Raw genomic sequence first — 18,672 nt, 5'->3', positions numbered from 1 at the left:
CAGAATTTTGTGCTCTGTTTGTAAAATCTCCATTTCAGTCACAGGTTTAATGTTTATTATCCCGGGCAAGCATGTGATGAAGAAAAAGACAAACACACCTAAAAATAATATGAAAACAGAAATACAATCTCCATATTTACAAAAAGGACAAAATTTAGACTGACAGTTTGAACAGTCTATTATTATTATTATAAATATTATTTTTAAAATAATGAGTCTATTATTAGTCTAATTATTTTTACTTAATTAAAACAGCATTTCCTTTTCTTTATAAACCAACAAATACAGTCCGATCTCTGGTTCCAAAAAGGGTGAGTTAATGAGGTTTTTAGACAGACGGGAACATCGAATGGAAGGATTAACCTTTAAAAAACAGAAGCTGATGTTTCAACACATCCCTCCCAACTTCCTCTCATTGTTTTTCTTTCCAGTGTTTGTGACGACATATAAACCATAAACAGAGGAAGGCAAAACCACACAGCTCTATAAAGAAAGATTAAAGAAACGTCACAAGAAACATGTTTGAACTGAGCGTCTTCGAGATATCCCTGTCCCTTTCTAAAGAACAAAAAGTTGAATCCAAACATTTTATAATAAACAAATTTGATAAAAACAAGCATAAAACATACAAGTTTACCTCCAAACCAGAGCAGTAAAAAAAACAAAAGAAAAAGAAAAAATCTGTCCCATGAACATGTGGAAAGCCCCTCCTGAAATCCCATCAAACATATCGAGTGGATCAATGCCACTGATGGTCAGTCGCCTTCTTTCATCTTCACTTCTCTTTCTGTGATGGGAAAAAATTGTAAAATTAAATTCAAAGGAAACACCAAGAAGCACCACGTCCAGGGTGATGAAACATACAGTAGGTAAATAAGTTAATAAGAGATTTCTGTAAACACATTTATATGTTTGTCTGCAGTAAATATTACAGTGACATTACCTTATCTTGTTTATCAGCCTCAGCTGAGCCTGTTTACAGAGAAAATACAAATGAAAAAACAAAAAGTCAGACACAGAGTTTAATAAACATCTTACTTTTTGAAACATATTACTCATTCTTTTTTATTTGATCCAAAAGATGACAAGATTTTTTCCAGCTTGAAATGATTAAAAAAACCTTCAATACACATTAAAACTGTTGGACGATATTTTTGCATCAATATTTGCTACCTGAGCTGGTAAATGTCCACGAGACAAACTTGATGAGCCCATAAAGCACCAGCGCCACGCCGACCATCGCCATAGAGTCCTCGATGGACGGAGAACTGAAACCTGAAAAGGAAAAAAGATCGTTAGGATTCATCTGATCTGAACAGGTTTGTCAGTTAAATTATTATTACAGTACTGTAGAAACATTTTAGGCAGGTGTGAAAAAATGCTGTAAACAAAGATGCTTTTGAAAAATATAAATGATTGTTTATTTGCCCCAAATGTATTCCGCAGCAGGACAATGACCCCAAACATGGAGCCAAAGTCATTAAGAACCATCTTCAGTGTAAAGAAGAACAAGAAGTGCTGGAAGTGATGGTCCGGTCCCCACAGAGCCCTGATAGCAACATACTCAGGTGTGTCTGGGATTACATGAAGATACAGAGAGATGTGAGGAAGCCAACATCCACAGAAGATCGGTGGTTAGTTCTCCAAGATGTTCGGAACAACCTACCAGCCGAGTTCCTTCAAAAACTGTGCAAGTGTAGAAGAAGGCAAAGGTGATTTGATTTAAATTTCTCTTTTGTTCATTCACTGCATTTCGTTGATTGATAAAAATAGATAATTATCACTTTTTTAAAAGCATTCTTTGTTTACAGCTGCCTAAAACGTTTGCACAGTATTATATATACTTCAATATTAAACCTTTAAGAGTTATTTCACCAACCGAGTCATTTCAGGTACTAACAGGAGTCAATTTTTAATGGCTCTCATGGTGTTTATCATATCTGTGCTGCTTCATTCATCTATAACAGATATACTAAAATGTTCTAATGCCATTAAATATTACTTAAATGCAACAGTTCAGGTTAGTCTGAAGGTTTGTGATGCAGTAAATCTTTTTAGAAATAAAATATCACAGTGGGTCATAAATGGTACCACATGGTTACTTTGTGATTAACAAAATCAAACTGTTTTAAATCCAGAAGCTGGTGATTCAAACTGTTTACTTAAATCTAAGAATGTGTCAAACTACGATAACTCAAAAGTTATCCAGGTAAACGTGTTTCAAGATTAGTTAAATATTTAGTCATTTATATGTGATACTAACCTAATAAGCCGCATTAAAAGGAAAGTGTTATGTTAGTGGTAATATCTTTTCTTATATCAGTTTCACTTCTATACTATTCTACCTTTCTTTTCTCTATTTCATCATTAGTACCTTCTCCAACTGTATAAAAACTCCCTTAACTCAACATAACCGGAAGGTCGCCGGTTCGATCCCAGGGCTCTCTGTCCTGGTCGTTGTGTCCTTGGGCAAGACACTTTACCCTACTTGCCTACTGGTCTTGGCCAGAGGGGCCGATGGCGCGATATGGCAGCCTCGCTTCTGTCAGTCTGCCCCAGGGCAGCTGTGGCTACAACTGTAGCTGCCTCCACCAGTGTGTGAATGTGAGAGTGAATGAATAGTGGCATTGTAAAGCGCTTTGGGTGCCTTGAAAAGCGCTATATAAATCCAATCCATTATTATTATTATTATTATTATTATAAACTGAGCTGTTTGCTTGCGTGTCTTCCAGGTTTGCTTCACATTACCGATGACATTGAGGGTCACGCTGGTCCGTCTCGTGCCTCCAGCGTGGGCGGCTACACAGGTGAGCTCCCCTCCTCTGCCCAGGTCCAGCTTAGAGGTGTCGATCTCGAGCCGGGAGGTCTGGCTGAAGGTGCGGTCCCAGGCCTGCCTGTGGCCCGTTACGCTGAATGAATCCAGGGTCTTGGACTTCCCGTCGGCACCTTTAATCTCCCAGCTGAACTCCACGGGGAGGGGCGCAAAGCCGGACGCTTCACACTGGACGTTTATAGTCTGACCTGGAACAGCGAGGGGCAGGGTGGAGGGGTGGATGGAGAGGGATGGCGGTTCTGGGTGGAGAGAGGAGCAGAAAAACAAGATGAGGTTAAAAGTTAAATCTGGAGTTTTTACAGAGCTGAGTGTTTATTTTAAACACATCTGGTTATTTCAGTGAAGCAAACACGTGCGTAATGCTCCAGAAATACATTTTCCTCACCTTCAATCTCAAGGTCCAGCGCCACCTGAGCGAGCAGGTGTGGCAGATACACCGTGCAGATGTACGTCCCAGAGTGAAGCACTTTAGCCTCCTGCAGGAGCAGGGATGCGTTTCCTTTCTCGTGCAAAGCATCAAAGTCCAGCGTGGCTCCCTCTTCCTGCGTGTCGGCGAGGCGGTCAGTCTTCCCGTCGTAAGCCAGAATCAGGCGTCCGCGACCTCTGAACTGGTACCGCCATTCGACGGCGAATCCAGCCCCATACAGAGGAGAGGAAGGGTTGATCCAAAAGCCGCAGTCCAGCTGCACGGGCTCCCCGAGTCTGGACTTTACTGAGACCGTTTTAGTCGTCACGCTCAGGATCACTGAGGAAACAGAGTCAGACCGACACACGTGAGATAATAAACTTTTATAATTGTTGGCCAATCAATTTTTTGATCTGTGAACCCCCAGATATAAATGTGTTGGGTTAAAATCAAATCATTACCACTGTGCTCTTTAGATCCTGTGGGGCTGCGGGTGATAGTAGAGATGCCCAGCTGTTCGTTGAGGCCCTGAAATGCAGATGAAAACCACTCAGCCTGCAGGTACACGGGGCTGAGGCCAGACTCTGTGAGCGAGGAAACCCAGTCCAGGCTGGAGGGCTGCGGCAGGAAGGGGTTGATCTCACACTGGGGCTTCGTCACAGAGCCTCTGGGAGGGTTGAGCGAGCGGTGGCAGAGGGTGCCAGCTGGGTCTGAGAAACAGGAGTCAAAGGTCACGATTATACAACATGTAAGATGTCTGAGACACTCGATCTGTTTATAAATAAAAGAAAATAAGATGAACAGCTGTGTGTAAATAATTTTAAGTGAATAATTTAACCCACATAGTAACACAGTTTGCGGAATTACAATTTTTACCTAATTTTATTTTCTTCTTTTGCTTTTCATTTTATATTTTTTGTATAGTTTTTGTACGTGTTGCTCAGTATTGCTTATTCAGAGGCCCACATGGGACAGATATGGCAAATTATTTTATGCTGTTATGTTGTGGAGGGTGGTTTGTGTTACATACCTGCCCCTAAACAAATATGCCTTTAAACCTACACATGTGAAAATACATAACAAATAAATCTTAAAAAGAGATGCTTTGGTCAATGATGGAATCCATAAAAATACAAAAAGAAAAATATAGAAACATGCAGAGCTGCTATGAATACATGTTTAGATTTATTATCTAAATTGTTATGTAATCATAATATTTACATAATATTCTCAAAGAGAAATGTTGATGGAGTCAAACTAACAACCTAGGAAATACATGTTTTCCAGACTAATGTGCTAAATACACACTTTATGTGCAGTAACTTTTAAACACCAAGACATTTAGTGACTAAAACGAGCAGCTGGGTTGTTTTATACAGGAACATTTGGTCTATATGTTTCTTACACACTGCCAGACAAAAAAGTCACCACCTGGACTTCACTAAGGAAACAGGTGAGAGCCTTCCCCTGTACTGGAGGTTTGGCGACCCTGTGTGTTCACGAATACGAGGTCAGTTGATCACCTGACTATTACTGAATAGTCAGGTGATCAACCCATCAGTGGGATTTTTGCTGTGTCAAAATGAAGGAATGGAGCCATCATAGATGATGAAATGTTAGTGTGACTGTTTCGGCCGAACCATTTCCTTTATTTTCAACAGATCATCTAAAATGTTCTCATGTAAATAATTATGGTTTTCAATCATTTTTATGCCTAATGGACTTCTTTCTGTTAACTGAGCTAATTTTATTGTCATGCTGGACGTTAAGTATCTGCCTCAGGCTTTAGCAGCGGTAAAATCTGCTAGCCATGGTTCAGACATACTGGGACTCAAACAGATGTAAATGCATCCAGATAAGAGAGAGGAGAAGAAAAAGTGGACGTAAACTCTGATAAAATATGACTTTTATCGAGCTGCAGAACTTATTTAACTAAGCTGGATTGTATTTTACTCATTACCGATCACAGAGTAGACTCTTTCAGGGTTGATGTCTTTAGGAGCGCGCTGGGACTCGTCATTCTGGCCGTCGGTTCTGATGTGAAGCAGGGATTTTTCTTGGGTCGTAGCTCCAGTTAAACCTCCTCCTCGTCCCGCCTTCTCCTGCACAAACCAGCACTCCAACACCGGACAGCTGCTGCTGCAGGCTTCAGACAAAAGTTTAACAGGAGATTAATGGGTAGTAAAACCTCTGTAAATATCAGACCACGTTATATTATGCCATTACGTTTCTCGACATCATCCACTCAGAAAATTATTGTTGTGCAAACTGTCTTTTCAAGCTCAACCAATAAACAAGGCACTTATAGGAATTATTATTGAAACAGAAAGTTAAATCAAGCGTAATATGTTTCATGAGGTCCAGTTTAAAATGACAGCTAAAAGTAAAAGTCCAGTTCTGTCAGGCGACCCATAAATATTGTACTTAGCTGTTTCCACCCCTTCAGTGTTTTGCTTTTGGTTTACTCCCCTGCTTTTTTTTATTTTTCATTTAGCAAACAGGCAGCAGCCCGTCTACCTTTCCCAGAAAATGAAGCCTCCAGCTGTTTACTGTGAATATCGCACAGTCTTAATCACTAAAGTGAAGACAGCACTGCTTCAATTTGTGATTTCAGGTGTTGGTGATTGTATTTGTAAATAGACTATAGTCAGCAGGATTTACAAAGGGGTAACATGTAAAACAAAGAGTATCTTTATGACTCTTATTTTTTTATTGCTTTACTGTACCTACTTAACCAATTCAGACCTTTTTGGCCTCTTAAAATATCTTTATTGAACTCCTGTTATATTTGTTGTAGTTTCCATATACGATATGGCCATATACCTCTAAAAGAAGACGTTTTTAATGTCCGTGACACTTTTTAACTGGTTGAATGTAGGATAACTTTGCCAAAAAGTGATTGCAGCTTCTACGTTCTTTCACATATTAATGGTCAACATGTCATTTACAGCAGTTTAAATATGGATGATCACTTTTCGGCAATTACCGGTGTTGTGCCAAAAAGTGATTGTCTGCCAAAAACTGATTTCCGGTATTTGCCAAAAACTGATTGCTCGTATTTAAACTGCTATAAGTAACTTGATGGCCTATAATATGTGAAACATATGTCAAATGCATCCCTCATGGATGACACAAAGTCATATTGAGCCACAAACAACATTCGTGTAACAAGGTAGAAGCCGCAATCAGTTTTTGGCAGCGACTTTTATAGAACCTTTATTTATGCAGTTAAAAAAAATCTCATTAACATTAAAAATGTCTTTTGTAAGAGTAAGACAGCAGAAATGGCAGCAAATATTACAATAGTTCAGTAAAAATATTGTAAGTGGGGGAAAAGGACCGGATTGGTTATAATGTGAGTACAATAACACAGAGTTATAAAGATACTTGAAAAAACAGATAATCTTTTAATTCTATATATAACCCCTTTGTAAACGCTGTTCACCGAAGTCTATTTACCAACATACGTAAAGATATTACACATAAAAAATACACGGAAACATTGGAAATCACTTTTTGGCAGGCAATCACTTTTTGGCACAACACCGGAAATCACTTTTGGACAGACGATCACGTTTTGGGCACGAAAATAGGCGTGCACCACTCGCTCGGGGTTTCACGCAGAACTCCATGTTAAAAACGTATTAAATTTATGTTATTTTTGTTAAACGTAATCATGCATACACCTATAACATTCACTTACATGTTTTAAGACGCATTTGGCCATTATTTTAAATTCAGCTTGTAAAAGGGTCATTAAATATGACCTTTACTATGTTTACTTAAGAGTTAAACTTGACGTTATTGTCCAAGTTGTTTTGGACATTTCCAACCAGCTGTTTTTCAACTTTTATATGTTATTGAACAGATAGAGGACTTCCATGCATATAAAAAAGGTTTTTCTTACATGTACGGTTTATAATATTAGTAATACAGCATGCATAGATGTATTTTTGTCTGTCAGACCAGCAGAGCAACAATGAGCTCGACTAGCTTACCTTGAATAAAGCAGGTAACGGCGATCAGAGACAGTTTATAGATGGTAGATAATTCCGTCATGTTTATCCGTGTTTCCTCACAGACAGGTCCCCTCGTTTAGCTGCAATCAAACGGACTAAACAAGGTTTAGTTGGCTGGTTTTCCCCTCCAAGTCCGAGATCAAGTTCAGTTTCACTTTCACATACAGACGAGTCCGACAGTTATCCAGGAAAAACACAAAAACACGCCATAAGTTCATAATATATCAGGATTAGCTGACATAAGAGTGAATGTGTATCTGAAAAATTAAAGTACCCGGAAGCCTAAAAACAAAGATTTTACAGTAGCTTAGAAGAATACGTCTTCAAAATTGCATTCAGGAGTACTGCCATCCCGCCGCTAGATGGAGCCCTCTGACTAAAAATTAACCAAAGGCAAATTGTGGAGTAACTTGCTACGTCAGTGGCAGCAAGGCATCAGAAAGATAACCCAGTCTGAGGGCAGGGGTCAGATGAGGACAAGAGAAACAGAAAAAATAAAAAGTCTTAAATCTAAACACACAGCCTTTGTTTTTATATTGTAAAAGCAGCATACTGAGTGTATAAGCCTTGGTTTTAGTAATAGAAGTTCTTTTTTTTATTTATGTTTTTTAATGCATACAGAATTCATCATAAATTACTTCTCTGTATGAGTTTAGTAACTTGTTCTTTACAGATTAGAAGTTAGCTGTACACTTTATTTTTAAATGTATGTCCTTCTGACCTGTCTAAAATGTTGATGTTAATAATTCATTGTTTGTCAATTGATTGTTTCACTTCTTTATTTTTGCAGGAACGTTGCAGAACAAGTCAGACAAGAAGCCTTAACGTCCTGGCACATATATTAGATAACAGCCTATTCTTTGCTCTCCGTTTGTGCGCCAACGCTTGCAAATCAAACCAGATCGGGTGTCATAAACACAAAAACGAAACTTAACAGAGTGATCACGTGGTTTCACAGAAAGAGGTGGAAATGGAGTGCCGTTTGAGTCCAGTGGTGGCGCTCTAACACTGTGACTGATCTTTCTGCAAAACACCACCAACAGAATTAGTGAGGCTTGCCACTGTACCTTTAACTGATGTGATTTCCTCATTGTTTGTATCCAAGTCACACCAGAAAAGCCGCAGCAGGGTTTGTCTGATAGACACAAGGAAATAGATGAAAACATATGTGCTACCTATGATTATACACTGAACAAAAATCTAAACGCAACACCTTTGTTACTGCTCCCATTCCCCATGGGATGGACGTAGAGACCTAAAATTCATTCCAGATACACAATATAACCATCCCTCCCAAACAGTGGTCACAAATCAGTCCAAATGTGTGGTAGTGGGCACATCTGCTATATTGAGATAATCCATCCCACCTCACAGGTGTGCCACATTAGGATGCTGATCTGACATCATGAGTAGTGCACAGGTGTACCTCAGACTGCCCACAACAAAAGGCCACCCTGGAATGTGCAGTTTTGTCTCACAGCAAAATGCCACAGATGCCACAAGCAATTAGGGAGCGTGCAACTGGCATGCTGACAGCAGGAATGTCAACCAGATCTGTCGCCCGTGCATTGAATGTTCATTTCTCAACCATAAGCCGTCTCCACAGGCGTTTCAGAGAATATGGCAGCACATCCAACCAGCCTCACAACCGCAGACCTCGTGTAACCACACCAGCCCAGGACCTCCACATCCAGCAGGTTCACCTCCAAGATCGTCTGAGACCAGCCACCCAGACAGCTGCTGGAACAATTGGTTTGCACAACCAAACAATTTCTGCACAAACTGTCAGAAACCGTCTCAGGGACGCTCAACTGCATGCCTGTCGTCCTCATCGGGGTCTTGACCTGACTCCAGCTCGTCGCCGTAACAGACTTGTGTGGGCAAATGCTCACATTCGATGGCGTCTGGCACGTTGGAGAGGTGTGCGCTTCACGGATGAATCATGGTTCACATTGCTCAGGGCAGATGGCAGCTGAGAATGTCCCAGTTCTTGCATGGCCAGCATACTCACCGGACATGTCACCCATTGAGCATGTTCGGGATGTGCTTGACCGGCGTATACGACAGCGTGTACCAGTTCCCACGAATATCCAACAACCTCGCACAGCCATTGAAGTGGAGTGGACCAACATTCCACAGGCCACAATTGACAATCTGATAGACTCCATGCAACGATGTGTTGCACTGCATGAGGCAAATGGTGGTCACACCAGATACTGATCGGTTCTGGGTCCCCAGACCCCCAATAGCGCAAAAAACTGCACATTCCAGGGTGGCCTTTTGTTGTGGGCAGTTTGAGGTACACCTGTGCACTACTCATGATGTCAGATCAGCATCCTGATGTGGCACACCTGTGAGGTGGGATGGATTATCTCAATATAGCAGATGTGCCCACTACCACACATTTGGACTGATTTGTGACCACTGTTTGGGAGGGATGGTTATATTGTGTATCTGGAATGAATTTTAGGTCTCTACGTCCATCCCATGGGGAATGGGAGCAGTAACAAAGGTGTTGCGTTTATATTTTTGTTGAGTGTATATCACTAAAGCACTTCTGGATGGATACAAACTGCATTTCGTTGCCCTGTACCTGTGCATGTGCAATGACAATAAAGTTGAATTCTATTCTATTCTATTTAATCTGAGAATCTGGCGTTTCTGGCAAAACACAGTTATATTTAAAAGTCGATTCAGGATTTAATTAATTGATATCGCTTTATTCAAGCTACTCACCTCCCACTTCCACCTGCACTTTCAACTGGACCACGGCCAATCAGAGAGGTCCCACCCCTTACTATCTCTGATTGGTTTAGTCCACGATAGGGGCATAATGTGTGTCTGTTGCTGACCACAGGGAAGGTTGCAGATTTTTTTTTTTTTTTTTGCTACCGAACAGTTGGTGGCACAGGTGCAACCAAATATTTTTTTTTAGTCGCACCACTGAAAAATTTGGTCGCATTTGTGGCGCACAGCGTGACGTGAAAAAAGGCACATACCTTTGACGTGGTGTGATGAACTCTGAATTCCTCGTCCACACATTAACGCAAAAAAGGAGTTTTAAAAAAATCTCAGTTTTCGGTGATTTGAAACGGCGTTTACGTGTGGACGAAACAGCTGCGTTTTCAAAAATGGTGGTGGTGGTGGGGGCGAAGATTTTTCTTGTAAAACAAAGGGGGGCCTAACAAAAAAAGTTTGGGAACCACTGCTTTACACAAACATCACATTGGGGAGACATGTCAGAGAGGTAGGCTGATAGAAAAAGCAAAAAAACAAAAATACACAACATGAGGTGAGAGGAGGAGAAAAAAACCTCCACTCAGACTGAGCTCCTAATGGTATGTTGCAGGAATTGCCGTCTTGTGTGTGACTGGGTGCAGTAAGGAGTGTATGTGATGTGTGTGTGAAGGAAACGCGGGGAGCGAAAGAGGAAAAAGAGAGAGAGAGTGTGTCATGGGTAGAGAGGGCGACCGGGAGCAGTGTTCTAACGGGCTACAGGCTATGCAGTGTGTTTTTGAAGTGTGCAGTACTGTTATTAAAGCCTCATCTCTTCAGTACTCTCCGGTGCCTCGGCTGATTTCTGTCTGCCTCACTACTCCACAAAAGTGAAGGGAGTTAACCCCGAAGGAGGACAAACTTCGGCCCTGGAGGAAGCATCTCCCCTCGCGTCTCCCGACTACGGTCAGGGGACTGACGGCGAGGAATGGTTAACAGGTAGAACAGTTTGAAAACAGAAAAAAAAACACCCCAGCACAAAAAGCACATGACAGTCAATACACCACAGAAACACAAGACAAGTAACAGGGGTGGGTAAAGGGTGAGAGAGAGCCGGTGTAGGCAGCGCATCCGGTCCTGCATGTCTGCGCTGGTCCAGTCGACCCGCCATCTGTCCCGGGAGGGGACAAGCATCGAAGGCGTTTGGAAAGGGAGGGGGGATGAGTGTGTATCAGTGTATGTGTGTGCGTTTAAAATGAATACAAATCACTCCACTGAGAAACTTAACAAGGTTTTATCCACTGAATAGAAAATAAATTATACAGTGTATACCCAGCATAACACGAACTAAACCTGTCATAACATAAAAATTTATAAAGACCAGATGAAACTGAACTTCCCTTCGTGATAAACTGGTTCATATGAAGATATTTTACTTTCAGTTTCGTTGATTTAAGTGACGTTTACTCTCAGAGTAAATCCCTTTTGGCTCTGATCGAGGCTAATGGTGATGTTTCTCCTGGTTCTCCATTTTATCTTTAGCTTTTTCTGGACAAGCGAATACACAAAGTCTGTTAAAGGTTTGGATGTTTATGGTCACAATGAAGAAGAAGATGAAAGCCTTCATCTTCTTTCTTCTCCTGGGAATACAGGGGGCAGCGGCAGGTCAGTTTGACTGTTATATTTTTGTCTTTTTCTATGTCAGATTTATGTGTTTTGAAAGACAAATGGACGGACTGTTTGCTCCCCAGAAAGTTCCTGTACGCTAAACATTTAGTTGTAATGGATCCTAGTAGAAAATGTCAATGTTTAGAAACAATCGATTATATTATACAGGTAATTAAATCGTCTGTTTATCTCTTCAATACCTAATAATAAACATTAAAGGTTAGATGAAGGCAAAGATTAAAACAAGGCGACTTATGTCCCAAACTATTTGATGATTTCCGGGTTTAAACCGTTCGTGACGCATTTTTAAGCGTTGTGACTCTGCTGTCTCTCCAAACAGTCCAACAAATAAAACATCAGTGAGGAGGTCTGATGATAATCTGGTGACAGTAATTAAAACGTTTATTTTAAAAACTAAGTAGCATTTTAATTTTCATGAGGGTTTAAAACATTTTCACACAACAGCTGCTTATTAAAGTTAACTAAAGTTCATTTAAGTATAAATATTATTTTTATTTTATTGTTATTTAAAAAATATTTGTTCAGTATATGAAGAGCCACATGTCATTTTATGCAGTCTATTAAAAGTTAAAAGACTCCTGCTTTGTATTATCTTCAGTATTATTCACCAGTTTTATGTTTGTGAATACTTTCTGTTTGACAAACATGCGCACACATGTCGTAACTAACGAGTAGTTACACCCGGATATGAAGTTCACTGTTTTTCTGGTGTTATTGCTTAATTAACAGCGCAATGAGGTGACTTTTGTTGTGACGTGGATAAATAAAATAAAATAGAATTCAATTGAACTGAATTGAGATGCAAATTAAATCATTATTACTTCATAATATCAGATAGTTTATGTATGTAAAGTGTGAGTACACTACACATACCATCATGAACTAATTTTGGTATCACTGCTGAACAGTGTTGGGACTAACGCGTTATTAAGTAACGCGTTACAGTAACTACGTTATTATTGTGGTAACGAGCACGGTAACTAGTTATTATGCCAAAACCAGGAACGCGTTACTCGTTACTGGGATTTAAATAGGCTCGTTATTCGTTACTTCGTGTGGTGGCTATCGCGGAGCTTCCACAGATTCAATAACACTAGCAAGTGGTGGAGGCCAGCAGGTGGATGAAGGAAAAGTGAGGCAAGAGGAGAGACCCGAACCAGAACACAAGAGACCAAGGAAGACCCACAGAGGGGCAGCCGCGCCACTGTCCCAGAAAGAGCTGAGGAGAGTCCCGGATGAGGGCTCACTCAGCAGCCGCGGAGCAGAAGCCGGGGGGTTGCAGTGACGCGCCCGTGAGCTCCGCCGGCAGCCAGCTGTGCCTGAGTGACCGAGCCCCAGGCCGAGAGGCCGGGAGCACCCCACCTGTTGACTGTTATCATCATTTTTCCTCCTTCTATTGCCACTCGCCACACATATCAATTTAAAATTAATACAAATCACTCCACTGAGAAACTTAACGAGGTTTTATCCACTGGATAAAAAATAAACTACACAATGTATACCCAGCATAACATGAACTACACTTGTCATAACATAAAAATAATAGAAACCAGATGAAAATAACCGTAACCCTTCCCTTAATCATACACTGGTTCATATGAAGATATTTTACTTTCAGTTTCGTTGATAACCCTAAAGGGTGCGTTTAACCCAGATTTAAGTGACGTTTACTGTGGGAGTAAATTCCGATTGGCTCTGATCGAGGCCAATGGTCACGTATCTCCCGGTTCTTTTTCTCCTATTTTAGCTTTAGCTTTTTCTGAACAAGCGAATGCTTGAAGTCTGATAAAAGTTTGGATGTTTATCATCACAATGAAGGCTTTCGTCTTCCTTCTTCTCCTGGGAATACAGGGGACAGGGGCGGGTCAGTTTGACTTTTATATTTTGTCTTTTTATATGTCAGATTCCCCCAGAGTGAGAAAGGGCTGGTCAGATTTATGTCATTTTAAATACAAATGTACATTTAAACAGAAACAACTGATTATTTTATACACATAATTAAATTGCCTGTTTATCTCTTCAATCCCTTAAAAATAATTACATAATAAACATTAAAGTTTATGTTGGAGTTATTTGTTCTTTAGTTTTATTATTAAACTCATTCAATTCATTGTTTTGTTTGCTGTTTATCTCATTAATTCAGCCAGGACTGTAAGGTCCAAAAATAAAAATGAGAACCATTAATTTTCAGGAGGAATGAAAACATTTTCACACAACAGCTGATCACTAAAGTGTAATTAACACAAAGTATCTGTAAAAATCTTTGATGTTTTATTGTTTGTTCAGTATACACTGTATATGAAGAACCACATGTCATTCCATAGAGTTCAATAAGGGTAAAAGACTCCTGCTTTGTAATGTATTCAATATTATTCACCAATGTTATGCTTGTGAATACTTTCTGTTTGAAGAACATGGTCACACATATCATAACTACTGAGTTACACCCGGATATGAAGTTCACTGTGTTTCTGGTGTTATTTCTTCATTAACAGCACAATGAGATGACTTTTGTTGTGAGGTGTATAAATAAAATTAAATCGAATTAAACTGAACTGAATTGAGATACAAAATAAATCATTATTTCTTTATAATATCATACAGTCTATGTATGTAAAGTACCAGTACACTTTGCATACATACTCACCCCCTCGTCCACTCCGCTCCTCTTCAGCTTCCCTTCTGTCTCTTCCACCTGCTCACCTGACTACCATGGGACTCAGAGCCTTTAGCTGTTCTGCCCCGAGACTTTGGATGCACTTCCACCAGATCTCCGGACCACAAACTCTCTCACTACTTTTAAATCACGTCTCAAAACCCATCTATTCAGAATTGCATACACCTGATTCCGTCTTAGTCCATTTTTACTTTGCCCAGCTTCTATACTTGCTTTTATACTTTCATGCTTTTTTTTTCTTATTTACCTTATGTTTAATTTTTTTTGCAATGTTTCGTTACATTGTATTGTTGCTATTGTAAGGTGACTTTGAGGGTCTTAAAGGCGCCTGTAAATAAAATGTATTATTATTAAGAGCTAAACTTGGAATCACAGCTGAATTATCAAAAAGAAGCTGCAGGTGAGAAATAGAAAGGTTTGCAATTTAAAGACACTCAATCTCCACCAGGGAGCGCTAATGAGGAGAGTTTGAAACTTACTATGTGGCTTGGTCACTAACACAAATATTAAATCTGTTGACTTTTGATAACTGAAAAACTCACCTGCAAAACTGATTACAGAATAAAATATGCAATCCAAAATGCTTATAAGATAATATTCCCCCAATAACATTAGCTTTGGTTTTATTGATAATATTATCAAAGATATTGGAAGTAAAGCTTTCTGTAACAATTTTAAGCTTCAACAAAGTGAAAAATAATATAAACAAAGAACAAGCATCAATATTGATATTTAGAAAACCCATTACTGAAATTCTGAAAGAACAACAACAAAACACGTGACAGTCACATCAAAAGAATGAAATCAATTCATATAATTTATAATATGAAAAATGGAAATACAAAAGAGAACAACTCACTTTACAAGTCATTTTGCTTGATTAAGAAGAAAGAAAGAAGGAACTTAATCGACTTTCGTTTCATGCAGCGGGTAACAAAAGCAAAACAGATTAAAAAATAATGAATATTTTCTTTAACATGGAAAATAAAATAAAAATATAGTCAAATTAAAGTTATAATGAGTTCAAACCATTAATCATGAGAACTGAATTAAACCAAACTGAAAGATAGACACCAGTTTCAACATTTTAAAGTTTTCTGTGAAAATCAGGTTCAAACTAGAATCTGTTACAAAACACAAAATTACAGCTTTGAAGAAAAGATGATCAGAAAAATGACAATAAACATCTATCTATTCATAAATCTGTTTTGTGTTTATTGAACGGACAGCAGGATTATCACAGGATGTCTTTAACGTGCTGCAGTTTTTCTTATTGTGTTATTTAAAAAATATGCGATTTATAAATCTGTGTTCCTGAGATCTCACAACATTAACTGTTTCTTACAGTGACCCACTCTATGAAGTATTTCTACATTGCGTCCTCTCAAGTCCCAAACTTCCCAGAGTTTGTGTCTGTTGGGATGGTTGATGATGTTCAGATTGATTATTATGACAGCAGGACAGAGAAAGATGTTCCCAAACAGGACTGGATTGCCAGGAATACAGATCAGCAGTACTGGGAGAGAGAGACTGCAAAAAGGAGGGGCACCCAGCAGTGGTTCAAAACCAACACTGAGATTTTAAAGCAGCGCTTCAACCAAACTGGAGGTTTGTTCATGTTTCATTTTTTACAGATATTTGCTGTTAATGTTTTCAGTGTGATTTGTTTTCAGTAGTAAACAGGTTTGCACACATTAAATGTTTCGTTCAGATTACAGATTACAATTATTAACATAATAATTCATAATGAATGTAGAACAGTCTGGAAAGCTTTAATTTAATTCAAACAGCTTTAAGGATCATGTCTGAACTTATATAATTTGTCAGTTAACTGATTAGTTGATCAAAATAATCAAATAATAAAAATAAATTCATGATATTTGAATTGAATTGAACTGAAATTGAAAGCCTTTATTGTCAATATTCATAGTATAACGAGATTAGAAACCGCTCTATAAAAGTGCACATGTGATTTAGCACATTATAAAAACTATACAATATATATATATATATATATACAGAGACAGAGACAGACAGGAAGAGAATTGATGATATTTCAGTGCAGATTACTTTTTGTGCAAGTTTGAGTTGAGTATGGTGATAGCTTTGGGGAAGAAGCATCCCTGAGTCTGTTTGTTCTGGCCCGTATGGATCTGAAGCGCCTGCCAGAGGGCAGTAGGTTAAAAAGATGGTAGCTGGGGTGGTTAATGTCCTTCAAGATGTTTCTGGCCCTGCTGAGGCAATGGGCAGACAAGGAGGGCGGGGGGCAGTGGTAAACCTTCTGCAGTCTCTTCCTGTCTACCTCTGTGCTGCTGGCTTGCAAAAACTGTCACTGCATAGTATGATTTTTAAGGTCACCAGCAGTTTGCAGTTTTCTGTTTATATTTAGGATGTTTTGTCTCTGAAACCTTGATGGGGATTTTTGCTACAATTTCTCAATTAATTGATTAATCTGAAAATAATCTCCAGCAAATCAGCAGGATTAAATTAATCAGTCTGAGATGTATTTGTTTTAGAATTATTGTGAACTAATATTTGACTTTATATAAAAACAATCCTGGAAACCTCAGGACAGTCTGGTGTGTAGTTTCTCACAGTTAGAGGACTTTGTGAATGATAAGAGGCAGCAGAGTTTCAAAGGATGGAGAGATAAACCCAGGATCAGGATCTGAGTCTGCTGCTCAGGATCCATCTTAGTGTGTTTGTCTGTTCCTGCAGCTCACAGGAAGTCGCTCCTCTCAGTTTAGAGTTCCCTCGCAAATAATCATGTTGTAATAAATTATAGAACAAGAAAATATGTCCGACACCATTAACAGCAATTTATCATGAAATAATCTATCATCCAGCTGAGATGTTAAATGTGCTGGGACGTCACAGTTTTGATAACATTTGCTTCAGATAATATTTTCCAGATTCCATTAAACACATGTTGATGTTTTATTTAATACAAAGGAGGGTTGAATTTGCATCAGGGTGAAAGTAGAGACAGCTCAGTGAGCCGCTCACTGTCCAAGGCCTCTTTATGAATCATCTTAATGAACATTCATGTGACAGTAACACTACTAACACTTTAATATGGCTGAAGAACTGGAAGTATTTAAGTTATTAAGACAAAATTCACTGTTTTCTCAGATAATTTTGTAAACCCGCAAACATTCTCATTAATAGCTAATAGAATTTAACTAAATTACAGCCTGTTTTGATGAGGAAATGTTTTCAGGATTATCTTTCATTAGCAGAGAGGTTCCATAAATAAATCAGTGACAAACTCAAAGCTACTCTGTGGAAAATAAATAAATATTTAACTTTGAGTCGAATAGCACAACAGTTTGGTCAGAAGTAGGTAGACCAAAAATAAGAAACACAAACAGACAGACAATGCAAGCTGAGGTCTAACAGGAAAATCACATTTTTCTGTATTTCACACTGATTTTTGTCTTATTTTTAAAATGACAGTAAATCTGAATTTCAATTTATGTTGAATATTTTTTGTTCAGATGTTTTTTTACTAATAGACAACAGCCTGAAAATATAATAAAGGAAATTAAGTGTTAAAATGTCTTACATTTCCCATAAACTGGCTGAAAGTTGATTATTTAAGATGGTGTTTTTAAATCAGGACGCCATAAAATCACCTCTACCAGAATGAGTGGCGAAAAAAAAAGTTTTTTTTGGGGGGGGGGGGGGGGGGGGGGGGGGCTTTTTTTGGTCCTAAAACACCGCTTCATACTTCAAGCATCTAGGCAACGTTTACAAGCGGCAGAAAAAAACGCTTTTCTTGGTTGGTCACTGATCTTGAGTTTTCCGGTGCTCAGTAACAGCTGTGAGCGTTTTGTTGACTCATGCAGGGCCTCCCAGTGGTTTTCTCCACCACTTAATCTAAACTCCAGTAAAAGAAGGAGCGCAGACCATATAAATGCATCCCACATTCACTTTGCTGCCACCTATAAGGAGGGGTTCTGGCAGGATTTTCAGAGGCATTCATGCGTCCTGATTTATTAATCTGCGGTGTGTCGAGTCGCCCGTGGGGCTCTTCAACCGGTGGGGGAGATTGTCACACCTTGCAGGAGCTTTCCTCCCCTCAGGAACTCTCTGCAGGAGGGGGAGATACAGGAGAGGTGGAGGAAGATCTCAGCCTGGGCGTCTATTATCTCATGTAGTCTGGAAGACGAGTGGATGGTGGGGTTGGGTGGACTGTCCCGGGCTCTGTGGGGCCGGGGGGCGCTGCTGCGCTGGGCCCCAGTCTGGATGGGCCTGGGCCCCCCTTTCCCTGGCGGGTCGCGGAGTATGGGAGTGCCTACTGGGGTCAGCGGGGGAGCTGGCCCCAGGGAGG

At 39.5% G+C, this 18,672-nt stretch overlaps 2 protein-coding genes across 6 annotated transcripts in view; one reads left to right on the top strand and one right to left on the bottom strand.

Moving 5' to 3' along the window:
- Window positions 1-633: 633 nt before the first annotated feature.
- On the bottom strand, window positions 634-10,025 carry LOC113015381 (tapasin-like). 4 transcript variants are annotated; one of them, XM_026157398.1, is made up of 10 exons: window positions 9,995-10,025; window positions 8,326-8,393; window positions 7,238-7,412; window positions 5,200-5,385; window positions 3,701-3,949; window positions 3,219-3,578; window positions 2,749-3,072; window positions 1,174-1,275; window positions 944-972; window positions 634-787 (listed from the first exon to the last, which is right to left on the bottom strand). In XM_026157398.1, exons 3-10 carry the CDS (start codon window positions 7,296-7,298, stop codon window positions 776-778), a joined length of 1,323 nt encoding a protein of 440 aa, XP_026013183.1. In that variant the 5' UTR covers window positions 7,299-7,412; window positions 8,326-8,393; window positions 9,995-10,025; the 3' UTR covers window positions 634-775. The 4 variants fall into 4 exon arrangements, with proteins under 4 accessions (XP_026013183.1, XP_026013184.1, XP_026013185.1 ...); XM_026157399.1 differs by having other exon boundaries at window positions 7,238-7,353; XM_026157400.1 differs by having other exon boundaries at window positions 7,238-7,338.
- Window positions 10,026-11,495: 1,470 nt separating this feature from the next.
- LOC113015384 (major histocompatibility complex class I-related gene protein-like) overlaps window positions 11,496-18,672 on the top strand; it is a 74,417-nt gene continuing 67,240 nt past the window's right edge. Inside the window, exons 1-2 of one of the 2 annotated variants that reach the window (XM_026157403.1) lie at window positions 11,496-11,638; window positions 15,687-15,947. In XM_026157403.1, the coding sequence (XP_026013188.1) occupies window positions 11,560-11,638; window positions 15,687-15,947 (340 nt within the window). In that variant the 5' untranslated portion in view covers window positions 11,496-11,559. The remainder of the gene's footprint in view (window positions 11,639-15,686; window positions 15,948-18,672) is intronic. The other variant, XM_026157404.1, reaches the window with a different exon arrangement.

This window comes from Astatotilapia calliptera, chromosome 22 (genome assembly GCF_900246225.1).
Source record: "Astatotilapia calliptera chromosome 22, fAstCal1.2, whole genome shotgun sequence".
Taxonomy (NCBI): Eukaryota; Metazoa; Chordata; class Actinopteri; order Cichliformes; family Cichlidae; genus Astatotilapia; species Astatotilapia calliptera.
The sequence above is the reverse complement of the archived record's forward strand: the minus strand, read 5'-3'. Positions and strand labels throughout refer to the sequence as shown.